Below are 17654 nucleotides of genomic sequence, written 5' to 3'. Positions count from 1 at the left end.
CGCCTTGAGAGCCTTCTTTTCCCTTTTATACCTGTCGGCTGCCTCGGTCTCATCCGTTTCGGATCTAGACCGGTGCCGCCCCCTTCCTCTCTCTCTCGTCCACTTCCTTCTTGCTCTCACACATGCATTCCGCCTTTCGGCGACCTCTTCATTCCACCAGTACACCTCTCGTTTCGCATTCCCACTCTCACGTTTCCTTAAACACCGGTCACAAGCTTCGCTTATCTCCCGAACTATTCCTTCGGGAGTTTCCACTTCGCCCAGACCGTCATGCACCATCACGTACTGGCTCAATCGCCCTAACCCCTTCTCGTTCACTTTCCATCCTACCTTCTTCTCACTTCTATCCACGCCAACAGGTACAGTTCCCCCACGCGTCAAGCGATAGGAGATGTACCTGTGGCCACTTCCGCTCTCCATTCCCACTTCAACATTCCAATCACGCACGCAACCATGCACAGTCGTACCTGCCATGGTCACGTTAATCAGCGACCTGCCGTTCCGGTTCCCGAACGTCCACTCGCCCCCGGTGTTGATGGGGACGAGTTCCACGGCCTCCAGGAACTCTTCCAGGACCCGTCCGTAGGCATTCGTCACCCAGGAGCCGAACCGCCCACTCTTGGCGTTCAGGTCCCCAGCGATGAGAACCTTCCTGCCGTCACGCCCCCTGACATACCCCTCCAGTCGCCGAATCCACGCCTCGAATGAAGCAGTGGTCCGGTTCGGAGAGAAGTACGCGGAGACGAGAGTGACACCGTCCAGCTCCGCTGCAACGAACCCCCGGTCTCGGTGGATTGACTGCACGCTCACACCCGGCGCAAGCCAGATGAAAGCGTCGTCGCACCTGTCCCTTACTAGGCTCCCTTCGGCCACGCACGGTTCCTGACCGAGCACCACGTGGATGCCCTGCTCTCTGATCACCTGGTACATGAGGTCCATCGCGAGACGGCCCCTGTCCAGGTTGATCTGCAGGCACCGCAGTTCCCTGTCCGACGCCATGACCCCATACAGACCAACACCAACACTCACACTCACATTCACGCACACTCACCCGTGTCCGCTCCTAGTCCTTCCCCGTCCCTTCCACGGCTCCTCCATCTCCATCGGCCACCAGCGACCGCAGGAAGCTGGTTGATGGAGAGTCGTCCCCATCCTGCTCCCCTCTGTGGGTGGAGGCCGCCACCGGCCTCTGCCTCGTCTTCGGGGTGTCCTCCGACCCCTCGCCCTTGGGCTCCCCCTTCGCCTTGGGTTTTCCCTTGGCTTTGGGTTCGCCCTTGGCCTTGGGTTCCCCCTTGGCCTTGGGCTCACCCTCAGCCTTGGGTCCTCCCTTGGCTCCGGTTTCCCCCTTGGGCTTGGGCTCGCACCCGGGCCCCCCAGCACTGTGCCCCCCCTTTTTGCACAGGGGGCAGTACCGCTCCGCTTGGCAGGCGGCGGCCTTGTGGCCCCCCTGCGCGCACCTTGCGCAAAGCTGCGAGCGGTCCTCCCCCTTGCAGTCCCCGGCCTTGTGGCCTCCCTGCCAGCACCGGTAGCATCGGCCGGACTCCCTTCTCTCCCGCAGCCGGCATCTCGAGATGCCGACCCGGAGATCCGCGATCCGCCGGACGCTCGCCGCCACCTCGGCCTCCACTAGGATGGTGGCGGTTTGGCAGCTTCCGAAGCTGGGCCGGATGCTCAGCAGCCGTAGCCGCCCCTGCTCCACCCCCGCCGCGGTCGCCACCGCCCCTACCACCTCCTCCCCCGTGGTCACCCCGTCCAGGCCGTATACCAGGAAGGCCACCGGTCTCCCAGTCCCCCCCCGTACACGCCCCCCTCCCAGTTCCTTGGAGAGAAGCTCCCTCAGCTTCTCCCCCTTCCCCCCCTTGGGCACGGTCAGAAGGACCTCGCCCTTCTTGGTTTCCCTGACCGTGCCCACCTTCACATCTCCCCCCCCGGTCGCGACCACCTGGCGTACCCTTTTCAGGGCATCCAGGTAGGTCGTCCCCGCCTCCCTGGTGACGAAGATGGCCTCCTCCTCCCTTGAGGTGGCCCTCCCCGTCCCGCTCTCCCCGGCCCCGGCCAGATAAAAGCGGAGCGTAACTCCGCCTCCCTCCGCCGCTAGCTCCCCCAACTTCCTCACCTTCTGGGGGTCCGTCCCCCGAATGTGAGGAACCACCACCCTGGTTCTCCCCTCCTCCCTCGCGGTCTCTACGAGGTCCCTCAGGGCCTCGTAGACACCCTCCGGGGTCAACTCTCCCCTCAGCCGCCGGTAGAAGACGAATCTCGTCTTCTCCTCCGTCCTCCCCCCTTTCCGCAGCCGGCACGACTGTACCAAGAATGGTACCCTTCCTTCCTGGTCCTCCCCCAGCTCTTCCAGTTCAGGGAGCATTCCTAGCACCCCGCCCCGTGCCGCGGAAGTTTCACCCCCCCCGATGATCCCCAGGTCACTCACGTAACCCTCCCCATAAGGATCCCCACTCACCTGCTCCGTGTTAGAGAACAGACCCTCCTCCCAGCGCTCCCGGATCGCCGCACGCAGCTCTCCAGAGGCAACCAGTCGGTGGATCCGCTCCCTTTGCTCCCTCGTTCTTCTCTCCTCAGCCGACTCGGTCTGGGTGGCACCGTCGACCATCTCCCTCGCTGTCGTGCCCTCCCTCTCCATCGCCTCAATCCTCCTCCTTAGCGCCACGTTCTCTTCCCGCAGCCTCTCCACCTCCTCACTCGTCCCGTCCTCGCGAGCCGCTCTGCGTATAACGCTTCGCAGCTCCGAGACGGCATTCACGAGGTCCTGGCTCGGCCTATAGCTCCTCTTGAGCAGCCGCTCCAGGTCCTCCGCCCTCGTTACGGCCTCCTCCAGGGCCGTACCCATCTCCCCCGTCGACTGGGAGAAGCTCTCCTCCGCTCCCCTCCTCCTTTTGCCCCTATGGCTAGGGGTACTTGTTGGTGGGGGCATCTCCAGTGAGAAGGCAGAGAAGAACTCCTCCCCCCCCAATGCACTCACCGTCCCCTCTGAAGCCCTCCTGATAGGGAGTGCCTCCGACGCAGCCAGAGACCTCCAGATCTCCCCCGGTACCGTCTCCCTGCGAGTGGGTGGAGACCGCTGCATCCGCTCGCTCCTTGCAAACGGACTCTCCATCCCCCTCGCCTCCACCTCTTCCACGACGCCTTCAACGCCGGAGTGGTTCTGGCCCCCCCCAGAATCCTTGGGGCCAGCACTGGTCACCGGGGCTCTCACCCGATCGGAACCAGTGGCGGGATTATTACCCGCCTGGGGTACACGTTTTGTGATACCACTTTTCATGTTCCTTAAAAAATTTTTAACACATATATGGACGTCACACATCCAGGTAAGTATTGGGTAAGTATAGGTTATTTAGGATAGGATAGACTAGTAATTTGGATCATTTCAGGATACTCCGAGGAGGCGGCTCATTACAAGGATAAGGATAAGGATAAAGGTAAGTGGATAAATTGCACTTTGGGATTGAAGTACAATTTCAGCTCGAGTACCGCAGATTCGCCACGTCTGTGTTCACTGGATGAAGGTGAACCCCCACGGAGCCGCTAGGAACTGGTCTTCCATCCAGCCACGCATCCCTTCGGCGCGCACCCCACCTTAGGATTTGGGAGGTGTTTATAGTGGCCTCACCACGCGATCCCGAAGGATCCCCACGCACCCAATCATCCCGGATGTTGACCACATCACTGCAGCCCCCACCAAGACCCATCGGCTGTTTGCGGTTTGCTCCTTGGAAGTTGTTGGAAGGACAGGATACCCCGAAGAGTTGGATTTTCTAAGGACGTCAGGTAAGTTGGGAGAAGTTGCACTTTGTGAGGTAAGTACAATTCCAGCTAAGGTACCGCGCGCTCGCCAAGCCCGTATCCACAGGGTGGACCCCTTCGAGGCCGCTGAGGACTGGGCTTCCCCCCATCCTTGCATCTCTTGGGCGCGCGCCATGCCACGAGAATTGGGAGGTGTTATAGTGGCCTCACCACTCGATCCCCAAGGAGATCCCCGTTCACCTGATCCACCCCGGCCCCGAAGACATCCTTGTCCCCGTTGCCGAAATCCATCAGCTGTTTACGGTTTGTTAAGCTGGTCCACGGCGGAAGTTTTCGTTCCGGACTTGCAGTTTTTAAGCTCAAGCCATCACTTATCACTCCCACTAACCAGTGACCTCGTAAGAAGTCCTGGCCGTTCCCCTATCCGCCACCCGGGGGACGCGCCCGATAGATTGCTCAATCCACGGGTGCTATATACTTACCTAAATTTACCTAAACTTACCTCAACTTACTTCAGCTTACCTCAACTTACCTCAATTTATTTTTATTTATCCCACCCAGCACCCCTGTTCGCTCCACGGTCCCGTAAGAGAGTCAAGTATTGAAATAAATGTGGAAAAGCAAACTTTTGAACAAAGCATTTCCGTACCAAGAAAAAAACATATTGGTGAACTACTAAGCGAGTAGATTACGGGAAAAAAAAAGTAACGCTCTAAGTGGTTTCCGTGATATCCAAGTTTTACCCATTTAAGTTCCAAATACTTTGAGGTTTACCCGCAGTTGCAAGGTCATCGATTGTAGACTTAAGTAAATCAAAATAGGCAAAGATGGTAAATGGATCTGTTGCCTTTTTTCTTGCAAATTCAACGGCCTGTGGAACTTTCATACTCAGCTTATGTCTTCGTTTAAACGCAATGAACCAATCTTCTCCAACTACTGAATTCTTAAATGATGTCTTTATGTTGTTCTGATTCACAAATCTTCCAACCAATTCTAACGTTTCCTTTTTTGACAATCCGAAATCCCATTTTTCAAGAGATTTTAACTCTGTAGCTAATTGGGTCTCCTGAGCAGATGTAAAAGCTGTTGTACGCCCTTGCCCTTTCTTAACTCCTCCTCTGGTACTTTTATGGTTCGTATAAATTGTGGTCTAACACACATTATATATCCTTGATGCTTTATATGTACTCATGCGTCTTGCTTTAACGTCTAATAAAGCGGTTTTAAAGTTTTCCACATCATATTTTGAGCCTGTGCCCTTTTTAATATAGTTTCTGATCATGGTATCTAAGAAAGAAACTAAAATTTGTAAAGTAATAATGCGTGGGGTAAATACAACTTAGTATGGGGAAATGTAACATGATATGTTACATTTACTTCATAAAAATTGTTACATTTTTCCCAAAATTCAATATTCACCGGGCAAATGTAACATAAACAAAAAATGCAGGTGGTTATTTTTTTTTTGTCTACGACTTTTGTGGTAAGCTGATATACTATAAGTGGTATAAATAAGTTTCTGTCGTTTGATATAAAAAATTAGGAATTTATTGTGAAAGAACGGTGCATGATATTTTATTTAAAGTATTGTCCATCGTTAGCCACTACTTTTTCCCATATTTCTGGTAGCATTCGAATGCCACGTCGGAAGAACTCTTCATCTTTTGAGGCTATCCATGAATCGGTCCAATCTTTGGTATTTTCATACGATGTAAGGCGCTGCTCAGACAGAGCATGTGTCATCGACTGGAATAAACGATAGTCGGATAGGCCAAGGTTTAGTGAATATGGCGGGTGGGGTAGGAGTTTCCAATTAAGTGTTTCCAAATAGGTTTTAACCGGCACCGCATCATGCGGACGAACATTATTATGTAGGAGAATAATTTTGTCGTGTCTGTAGTAGTAATGGGCACGTTTTCCCTTGAGTGCTCGGCTTAATCTCATTAATTGTGTTCGGTAGAGAATTCCAATAATGGTTGAGTTCGGTTTGAACAATTCGTAATAAATGACACCAAGCTAATCCCACCAAATACACAACATGAGTTTTTCCATGAATATTTGGTTTGGCTGTCTGGCTATTGATGTTGAAACATGGACAGGTGGTCCACATGATTTTCTCTTCTTTGAGTTATCGTAATGGATCCATTTTTCATCGCCAGTGATTACTTGATGCAAAAAAACCTTTTTTGATGCATGGAAACCAGCGTTTCACTCATTCAAATTCGGCGTTCAACGTCTCTCGGCTTCACTTCAAAAGGAACCTAATTTCCCTGTTTTTGAATCATTCCTAATACTTTTAAACGATGCGAAATTGCTTGTTGAGTCACTTCTAATGTAAGTGCAAGCCCTTTTTGCGTTTGGGATGAATCTTCCTCCAATAACACTTTCAATTCCGTATCTTCGTACACTTTATGTCTTCCACTGTGTTGTTTGTCTTCTGCATCAAATACATCATTTTTAAATTTGTGAAATCACTTGCGACAATTTCTCTCACTTAAAACAGCCTCATCATATGCTTCTACGAGCAATCGATGCGCCTCAGCTGCAGATTTCTTCAAATAAAAAAAGTAAATTAAAAGTTCTCGCAAATGACGCTTTTTCGGCTCAAAACTTAACATTATTGAACGAAACAAATTATGTGATGCTGATAAAGAGTCATTAATATTTCAACGTTATCTTCTTACTAGATGACCAAACTTACGATAGTACGTTTTACATCTGACAATTTCAAGACAAACTTCTGGTGGGACTATGTTTTGTCAAACGGCGGAAACTTATTTATATCCCTTATAATAAATTGTACACAATAATACTAACCGAATTATAACTCTTTAACACTGAAAACAATTCAAAATAACATAACTGTGTATATTGCGCATCTCAGTTTTCCGCAGCGATGCACCTTCTAACATTCACAATAAGCGGCTGGGCTCTAGTTAACAACAGTTGCGCATTTAGAAATGTGGAGGGGTGCCTTCTTATAAATTCTGCAAAGCAGACGAACCGTATTTTTATGTTTTTTAGAAAAACAATAGCTAATACAATTGTCCCGCTAATACATTTACCCCATCTTACCTTAACCTCATTTCTAACAGGGTTTCGAAATTGTCGTTTGTTATTTTTCACTAATCTTGTTTCACAGAATTTTTGAATCAAATTGGCGACGTAAACATCGGAGGTGTGTTTATTTGGGTAACGCTGATAAAAAATTCTTGCCGTAAGCCGTGCATTATCATTATTTTTAAAATAGAAAAAAAATATTTCAAACTTTTCGTCTTTCGAATAAGGCACTTTTAAACTTAATAATCAATAAACACTTTTTTACTAAACATTTTTCATTAAGAATTGAATAGTGGCTAAAAGATATTGATTTGTAAAGAGTACAGCAGGATAAGCATGGCGAGTTAGCCTATAGATGGGAATAGACATTTTTTGCATAAAATAGATGTTGTTTAGGCCAGGGCTTCTTAGAGTAGTCTGCCTAACAGCAGTGACTACCTCAATAGATACCCCCGGAGTAATCCACTTATGCTGGTTGGGTTTTTTCGAAGGATCGAACGGTCTACGGTGATTTAAAAGAATTAGGGTTTTACGGGTTTTCCAGTTCACCAAAACACTGTCGCACAACTAACCATTTAAAACAGTATTACTATGTATAAGTTCACAATCGCGGATACAGTCGAAAGCACCGTGTACACGAGATTTGAGAACTAGGTTGAGGATACTTGAAATATTGCTAGAGCTGTTTTGCTTTAGTGTGCAAATTCGTTTCTTTAAACTCAAATATCTCAGAAACTAAAAGAGATACAAAAATGAATCAAAAACAAGTTTTTAACTGAGATTCTGAATAATATTTATGTATTTTTTTTTATTTTTAGAGGATCGCAATATTTTCAAAAACTATAAAAAAACTTTTAAGTACTATTTTTTTATTTCGGTTTTTGAGTGACAATCACAAATTTAATTTATGTCATAATATAGTCCAAATACGATCTCCTTTAAAAATTTCAAATTTTAAAAAGTATCGCAACACATGCAAATAAATAAAAAACGGAGCGCGTAACCAATTATTTGTATTCATTAATATTACGAGTATAAAATATAAACTAATACAAAATATTATTCTATTTTACAATTTAATAAACTATGGATAATTAGTCTTCATTACCATTTTCATTAATAACCACCGTACTCTTCGTTTTTTCAAAAATGTAATATTTAAAATACGGTGTTAAAATGATTATTATCCTTTGGGTTATCCTTGTATTGGTATACTACGTGACAAAGAAAGGTAAACACCCATTAAAAACCATTTTATTTTGATAATTTTTTGCATGTTGACTTATCTTAAAAAAAGAAAGAAATGATCAAAATTTCAAATTTATCTGTTAATTTTTTTTTTAGTTTCCATGGGTCGTTCCTTAAAAAAATAAAATTTTGTTTAAATATTTTTGTTCACATTTGCATCGCAACTTTTGTGAAGTATGTTGCAATCGGTCATAATTTTTACTCATTATGCCTAGAGTGCGTAGAATTGAACACATCCGTCAGCTTAGTGACTTTGAGAGGGGGCGAATTGTTGGGTTGCGCGAAGCAGGTTTGTCGGTCAGAGAAGTGTCTAGAAGAACTAACAGATCCTTAGGAACCAAAGTGCGGTGTTACCAGACGTGGACTCAGGTAGGCCGTGGGCACAGAGCCAGAGACATTGGGCGACTCAGAGGAACCACAGAGCGCGAAGATCGTCGATTGCGACTTTTGGCTCTTAGAGACCGATTTAGCAGCAGTCGAGCTATTGCAAATCAGTGGTTTGAAGAATATGGGAATAGGGTTGGTATGCGTACAGTATATCGCCGAATACGAAGTTTGGGCCTTTTGACCTATCGTCCGCATTGGGTGCTGCCTCTCACTCGCGAACATCGATCTAACCGCTTACAATGGTGTAGAGAGAGGATTCAGTGGGACCAAGAATGAACTCAGGTGATCTTTAGAGATGAATCCCACTTCTGTCTGGGGATGAACGACGGTCGGGCAAGGATGAGAAGGCGACGGGGTGAAAGGCGAGATCCACAATTTGACAGAGAGCGTCATGTCCACCGTACTGTAGGCGTTATGGTATGGAGTGCTATCGCGTATGATAGCAGGTCACCCCTAGTTTTCATTAGGGGCAACATGACTGGCCAACGCTATATCCAAGAAGTGTTGGAGCCATATGTGATTCCATATTTTCGAACTATCCCGAACGCTATTTTCCAGCAAGACAATGCTAGACCTCATGTTGCTAGGCAAACAATAACGTTCATGGATCAACATCAAATCAACCGTTTACCCTGGCCACCTCGATCGCCGGATCTGTCTCCTATTGAACATGTCTGGGACATGATTGGCCGCAGACTGTTGAATTTACAGCACCCTCCACAGACTTTAGCAGCCCTTACTCATGAAGCTCAGATTGCCTGGAATGAGATACCTCAACAAGACATTGACAATCTTATTAGATCCGAGCCCAGGCGTATCAATGAGTGTATAAGGATGTGGATGCTCAACACACTATTGAAAAAAAAAATGAAGTTCTTCCTCTGATCTTGCTGAAAACGTAATCATTGAATAAGTATGTGGTATTGAACACGTACAAAAAAAATTATCAAAATAAAATTATCTTTAATGGGTGTTCTTTGTCACGCAGTATATGTTTGGTATTGTATTGACTTTGGTCCGATGATATAGTATTAAATAGAGAACCGTTTGGTGCAAAATAAATAAAATCACATCATAGCTAACTCTATCAAAACCGCAAAAAACTATTCAATATATGCGAAAATCACATAATACTAATTATTGATGGTACATACAGTGTGTCCGGGTTAAGGATTTAACACTTTTGTAAAACCTTTATTTCTTAATCGATTTTGACGTTTTTTTTTTGTTAATTAGATATTCAAAATGCGCATTCGTCTAATGGATACGATCCCTCTTTACCCATAATCATAACCAATTTCGTGCATTTTTATGGGATCAAATTTCGGAAAATACTATTAGGGCTTTTTTGGGGATAAAAACGAAAACAGTTTCTTAATTAGAATGACCTAAAACTTACCTGTTCCGATTTTTATTTTTCTGCTGTACAGGATTTTCGAGAAAATCAATAAAACATGTGTTTTACGTAAACAAATTTTAAAATTGGCAAAAAAAATTATTTTAACAATAATTAACTAAATTTTGGTATTTTTAATTAACCCCCCAAATTGTTGTATACATTTTTCAATACGTCGACGATTATTTCTCAGTACTTTACTTTGTTGTTGTGGAGTTATGCTCTGACAAGCTTCTCTACTAGTAATACGAGCACAAAACGTAAGATTTTTTTTATTCCAGAATACAAGTTGTTGGAGAACGTTGCAATTTTGTTCTTTCAATTATGCCAAAGTGTTTTAAACACTAGACAGATATTTTTAATTTATTACTTTGCTTCCTTTTTCCTTTGCTACCTGCAATATATGCGGTATCCACAAGTTAAGTGTGCTGTGAAAACGAACAATATATTGCTATGGTTACGAACTGTTAGGTACTAACTGTTGGTTTGCTGTTCGTAACATAATCAATTTCACAGAAGTAAAAAGTTCGAAAAATGTCTTATTCGCTGCAAGAAAAATTAGAAATAATAAGATTAGTTGGTGATGGGACGCGTACTTTTCGTGAAGCAGCAAATGAATTTAATCGACGATATCCAAAACGTAATATTAGTCATGTAACAGTCGCAAATATCAACAGACGTGTTGATCGTTATGGGACAATTGTAAAACTACCGGACCAGCAACGTAATCGCGAGCCTCAAGCAAACCAAATAATTTTAGATTACTTTAATACCAATCCGCATTCAAGTCTGAGGGATGCTAGCAGAAATTTAAACATTTCTAAAACTCATATCTGGGAATGTTTAAAAAGAAGTGGTAAGAAACCTTTTAAACCAAAATTTCTTCATTCACTTGAAGCTGGAGACCAAAATCTAAGAATGGAGTTCTGTTTATGGCTCCAGAGTATGTATCAAGATGATCCTAACTTTTTAAAAAACTCTATACACCGATGAAGCTACGTTTACGACAAATGGTGCAGTATCGACACAAAATTGTAGAATATGGAGTAATCAGAACCCGAATTGAATAATCGAATGTAAACGACAATACTCCTCAAAAGTAAATGTTTTCTGTGGTATCTTAAATCAAAAGATTATTGGGCCATATTTTTTCAACGAAAATTTGAATGCTGCTCGTTTTCTGAGGTTCTTACAAAATGAGTTTAGTGACGCACTTGATGAGCTTCCCCTGAGTTATCACTACAATTTACATTTACAACTTGATGGAGCGCCCATTCATAATGCGGTTAATGTGAGAAATTGGTTAAATGATAATTTTCTCAATCGCTGGATCGGACGAAATAGTCCTCTTATTCGTTGGCCACCACGATCTTCGGATATTACACCCTAGGATTTTTTCGTTTGGGGAACAATAAAAAATAAAGTTTATGCCACAAGACCCCGGACCCGAGAAGAGCTTTGTGTGCGTATTAGAGAGACTTGTCAGAGCATAACTCCACAACAACTATGTAAAGTACTGAGAAATAATCGTCGACGTATTGAAAAATGTATACAAGAATGTGGGGGGTTCATTGAAAATACCAAAATTTAGTTAATTATTATATAATTTATTATATAATTATATTATAATAATTAAATAATTATATTATATATATATATAAAATAAATTTTTTTGCCAATTTTAAAATTTGTTTACTTAAAAAACATGTTTTATTGATATTCTCGAAAATCCTGTACAGTAGAAAAATGAAAATCGGAACAGGTAAATTTTAGGTCATTCTAATTAAGAATCTGTTTTCGTTTTTATCCCAAAAAAGCCCTAATAGTATTTTCCGAAATTTGATCCCATAAAAATGCACGCAATTGGTTATGATTATGGGTAAAGAGGGATCGTATCCACTAGACGAATACGCATTTTGAATATCTAATTAACAAAAAAAAACGTCAAAATCGATTGAGAAATAAAGGTTTTACGAAAGTGTTAAATCCTTAACCCGGACACACTGTATATTCGACATGAAAAAAGTGAAAATAATTATTATCAAAGAAAATCGTATTTCGGACAGAAAAAACTTATTTATGTAAACCCTTTACTATATGTACAACAAACGGTTTAGTAGTTGATTTAGTTAGACCATTCTGTGGCACTAAAAACGATACTTCAATAATAAAAGTGGTTTTAGAAAATCCAGCAGGCATAAGTTCTATTCTGGTACCAGATAATATATTTATTGCTGATCGTGGATTTCGGGATATCATAGAGAATATAACTCGAAAAGGTTTCAATGTGTTTATACCAACAATGAAAGGTAATCGAACTCAACTAACAACAGAGGAAACTAATATGTCACGTAAAATCACTAAAGTCAGATGGGCAATCGAAGCTGTGCATGGTATTATTTGTCAACAATATAAACTTCTATATCATCAAATTCACAATGGGCTTTTGTCTAAAATGGAAGTATTATGCAAAATTGTTGGTTTCCTGCATAATAAATATAATAAAAAATGAGGTTCAGATGTTGAATTGAATGACATTATAGTGCAATATACCTATAAATAAGAGATTAAACATGCCTAATGCATTGAGTTAAGAAGTTTCAATAGAAAAATGAAATCGCAGAAAATCTAAACTCAAATAGCTCAATGCAAATGACCTTCTTGATTTTCCTCGCTTAAGTGAAGACCAGTTGAAAGTGTTTTTTACTGGCTCATATCAATTTACTATAGCTATTTCTTATTTGATCGAGTTGATGAATAATGATAATCTATCAATAAACTACGTGAAAGAAACACCTAACATACTAAAAGCAGAAGTTAACTCGCGAGACATAAACAAAAAAATGTATCGTATTTACATTGATTATGTTTCAGATGGGACATACTATGAAAGTATAAGGCGTTATTGCTGTGATTGTCTTAATGGCAACCATACTGTAGGATGTTGCCCTCCTGTGACGGTTGTTCTTTGCTATTTGCCTTGTGAACGATATCTATCTCGTATTTTAAGACCAGCCGCAATTTTATCTTCAATTTTTGAAAAAACTAAGGTTATTAATGAAGATAGTGATGAAGACTAATTGTCCATAGTTGATTAAATTGTAGAATAGAATATCTTGTATTAGTAATTAGTTATTATTTATTATTTTTTATTTGTATTTGTATTAGTTATTATTTATTATTTGTATTTGTATACGTTATTATTAGTTTGTATTTTATACTCGTAACATTAATGAATACAAATAATTGGTGACATTCTCTCCGTTTTTTATTTAAATGCAAGTGTTGCGATACTTTTTAAAATTTGAAATTTTTACAGGAGACCGTATTTGGACCATATTATGACATAAATTAAATTTATGATTGTCACTCAAAAACCGAAATAAAAAAATAGCACTTAAAAGTTTTTTAAACATTTTTGAAAATATTGCGACCTTCTAAAAAATATAAAAAAACACATAAATATTCTTCAGAGTCTCAGTTACAAATTTGTTTTTGATTCATTTTTGTATCCCTTTTAGTTTCTGAGATATTTGAGTTTAAAGAAAAGAATTTATGCGACCTTTTTGACATATTTCAAAGCCACTTTGAAAAATCTACCCAAAGTCAAAAGAAATGTTGTTTTTATAACCGAATACATCTATTTTACGCAAAAAATTTGAATTTCCATCTATTGGCTGGTTCGCCATGCTTATCCTGCTGTACCCTTTGTTATCAGTACCATTTTTTTATATTATTCAAAATACCTTTTAATTGTAAACAGTTTTTACAGTGAAAATAAATTGAAATTTTTAGTAATTTTCCATTTGACATTTTAAACGATTAATTAAATGATTAATACAAAATTGTTTTTTATTTCTAAGAATAAGTTAAATTTTTTTTTCAACAACAGATGAACTAGAATTGAAAAAAAATTACATGATGACAATAAAAATGAAAAACCCTTTCAAATGAGGTGTTACTTGACCTATAGTTGCCATTTAAGATTCTAAAATTGAATGCTCCCTCGCAAAAGGAATTGTTCTAGTAAATCCATATTCAACGCTAAAATGTGCCCTTCTCGAAAACAAAATCGATGTGTTGCAGCAATTTTAATATTTTGGAGCAGAGTTCAAAATAAGCCTGGTGCAAAATTTTCAGTGGTACACTTTGTATAGTGGTCAACATATTTATGCATAAAATGTATTAAACCTCCAGTGGGCACGCTGGTGGCAAAAAGCCGCATTTTTAAAAATTTTCTGATGTAAACTTAATGTTTTCCGAATTGTCGACTTCAGCGTTCAGGTGTTCATTTTTCAGTTTAAGTAGCCCTGTTCACCGAAATATGTCTTGGAAATTCCAAGCGGTTCATTTTATATCAGACTTTGATTAAAATTACTTCGAGTTTCCAGTGTATTTACCGTCACACGCCTTGTGATGTAGATACATTTTATAATTCTTCGTCTTATCGTATTATTTAAATATGTTGTCTATTTTATTCATAATTTATTTCTAAAAGACATTTGTTTCTATAACAACCTTATTTATATTATTTGATGACATTTATGGTCAATTTTATAGTTTGTCTCAATATTATTATATCTTACAAGATTTTTTTAGATCTCAAAAATAATAAATTCAGGAAGAAAAGGAAAAGTGCAGGAGGTGATACAATCAATTAGGGGTGCCAAAGATAAAGAAGGTGAAGATCTTGATGGAGTAAATGAAGATGAGAGCCGATCTGAAGTTGAAATTGTTGACAAAGATAAATATACTAGTGATTCTGAAAAATCAGCAGATGAAACTGATATAAAAACTGATTTCAATTGTGGGCAACAAGAAAAAAGTGAAGAATATTTCTACATAGCAAAAGACGGCGATATTCTTTGATCAAGTAAATCCATTTATGTCGGCAAAATGAGAGAGAAAAACATTGTCAAAGTTCTCTTTGGTCCAAAACAGAAAAATGTCGCACAATAATTGAAGCTTTTAATTTGTTTTTTGGTAGCAAAATGATCAAAGATCTTGTAGTCAATAGAAACATATATATACAAAACAAGAGAATGGAGGATGAATATATAAAAGATAAAGATTGTTGAGACACAACAAAAGAAGAAATCAAAACTTTGTTAGGGGCTTTTTTCCTGATCGGAATAAAAAAAGATGGACACACTAATTGTTGTAAACTATAGAACGTGGACGGAACTGGCATGATTATATTACGAGCACTTTTTAGTTATAAATATTTCTATTTTTTGCTGCAGTCCCTTAGATTCAATGACATACATACCCGTCATCAGAGAAAGTTAACTAACAAAATTGCTCCTATTCGTTAGTTTTATGAAGAATTTATCAAGAATTGCATAACTTATTATCACCCAAATAAATTTCTTACGATTGACGAGATGTTGCAACTATTTAAATGTCGCTATTCTTTGTACAATACATCCCTAATAAACCAGCGAAGTATGGCATCAAAATAATGCGATGCCAAAATATTATATACAATTAACTTAGAGATATATTGTGGAAAGCAACTTGCAGGAACCAAATTGTAGTCAAACAAACCTGATGACATTGTGAAAAGATTGGTGGTCCCTATAGAAAATGTCAAAAGAAACCTGACTACCAATAACTATCACAGCAATTATCCGTTGGCTGAATACCTTCTAAAGAAAGGACTTATCTTTCTGGGAACTATGAAAAAAAAATAAAAGAAAAATACTACCTGAATTTCTTACTAACAAAGACAAGGTTGTTGGATCAAGTCTATTTGACTTCCAATATAATTTTTGCTTGATTTCAACTGTTCCTAAGAAAAACGAAGTTATAATTTTCTTGTCCACAATGCATAACAGTCCTAACATAGACACTGACTCTAAGAAGTCTCTAGTAAATTTGGACTATAACACTACCAAAGAAGACATGGATAGTGTGGATCAAATGTGTGCATCCTATAGTACCTCGAGGGTAACAAAACGATGGTCTCTTGTAATAATTTACAGACATCTTGATATTGCTGCAATATAAGCATTTATCATCTTCAAATTCAACAATTTGAAAAACAAAGATAGACGACGAGTATTCTTAAAAAATCTATATTTTAGCCTCATGAACGACCATCTGAGAGAAAGAGCCCAAATTCGGACGCTTCCAATAGAACATGTAGGAGTAACGATGAGATGCAGCTAAATACAGTCAAACACGGTATTTGTTATACATACAGGGTCGCCCATTAGTATGTGGGCGGTAAATAACTTAAAAACTATTAGAGATAAAGAAAAACTTTTTCCACAAAAATTGTACAGTTTTTAGAAATGCACAATCGGAAAATATTAGTAAGTATACAGGGTCATCCAAAAGCGTGTGATATACCAAACATATAATTTTTTAAACGAAACACCCTATATATTTTTCTATTTTTAAATTCGGCTTTTTCTCCTGATTCTAAAAATATAAGATTGTCATACTTTATACCGAATGGTTTAAATAGCTATGACCATTTTTAAATAGAAATAAAGGTTAATTTAGCTAATTACAGTATTAACGTTAAAAGAGAAACAAAAGTTCTTATTATGTAACAAAATAGTACATATGCTCTATTTTTCAAAATTACTTTCAAATTATTGAGATACCTTTATTTTTTTATGCAGGGTAAACAAGAATATCTATTTTTTAATTTTTCAATTTTTTCAAAAGAAACATCCTGTATATTATTACATATTTGAAATCAGCTGTCGTTCGTGATTCTAAAAATGTATCCATTTGATAATTTATACCGAAGAATTTAGAAGTTATGCCATTATTTTATAGAAATTGTGATTAATTTAATATTAATACATTTTAAATTGTTCTTAAAGTTGCATTCTTGTCTCCTTCAGACTTGTTTCACCGATATTGCACACAATGCACACAAGGAGTTCTGTTTAAAAAGACAGATCGATAGATCTGTCGACTAAGATATAATAACAATGAAACCTGATAAAAATGAAAGTTCACTTCAGTTCGGCGTACGTTTACAGAATGCGCGCAGTATACTATTTTCAAAAGTCACTTCATCTGGAGAACCGCAACCAACTAAGTTACTTAAAATAATAGAGTATGGTAATATGACAATGAAAATTTTCGTGAATGATCTAAATTACCAAATGCAATTAGTAGTAAGGTTAAAGAATCCTCACACCTTATAAGAAGCAGTTACTTCCGCTTAAGAAGAAAAAATTCCCTAAGTTACCGATTATTAAGGACTTTAGGTTATTGCCTTTATGTGCAGTTTACTTACTTAATTTATTTTGTACTCTCATCCCTTAAGTTACGCCCCTGTGTATCGATACTTATTTGGACGATTCCATCTGGGCGCCAGACAACCGTACCCATCAGGTCATATCGAAGGGCTCTTTATGGCTGGGAAATACGCCACTCGTCAAAAGAAGCTTTCTAAATTAAACCATTGCCGTGATCTGCAATACTTCAATAAAAGCGACTTGTATAGGTATTTACCCGATGGTGGCGATTTATGACCTTAGGCGCGACTATAACCCGTAATGGCTTCTGGTATTGGTGCGCCCCTGGTTGGAGCTCCTCAGGTGTAGTACTTAAGGAATTATCGCAGTAATTTTGTTCTCTTTCATCAGTGCTCGCTCTAGACATGTGATCTTAAACATAGTTCATAATCTTCCCAACTAAGCAAACTTCCACTTCATACTTAGACTAATACTTTGTCATTATTTATATAAATGAAAATTAATACAGTCCACTTTCGTAAACCAAATTGTTGTTTTCGTGGTTTCGTTTATCAAAGGAACCTCAACACCGATATAGATGG

At 39.8% G+C, this 17654-nt stretch overlaps 1 protein-coding gene across 1 annotated transcript; it reads right to left on the bottom strand.

The window, feature by feature from the left end:
• Positions 1-1063: 1063 nt before the first annotated feature.
• LOC136416786 (uncharacterized) lies at positions 1064-3277 on the bottom strand. The gene has a single exon (XM_066402145.1). It carries the CDS (start codon positions 3275-3277, stop codon positions 1064-1066), a length of 2214 nt encoding a protein of 737 aa, XP_066258242.1.
• Positions 3278-17654: the final 14377 nt, after the last annotated feature.

The sequence above is a fragment of the Euwallacea similis genome, chromosome 25 (assembly GCF_039881205.1).
Source record: "Euwallacea similis isolate ESF13 chromosome 25, ESF131.1, whole genome shotgun sequence".
Taxonomy (NCBI): domain Eukaryota; kingdom Metazoa; phylum Arthropoda; class Insecta; order Coleoptera; family Curculionidae; genus Euwallacea; species Euwallacea similis.
Note: the sequence above shows the minus strand (reverse complement) of the source record. Positions and strands in the feature narration are given on the sequence as shown.

Bases quoted from the DNA above. Each gene is read 5' to 3' on its own strand.
- LOC136416786 (XM_066402145.1), bottom strand. From the start codon at position 3,277: ATGAAAAGTGGTATCACAAAACGTGTACCCCAGGCGGGTAATAATCCC.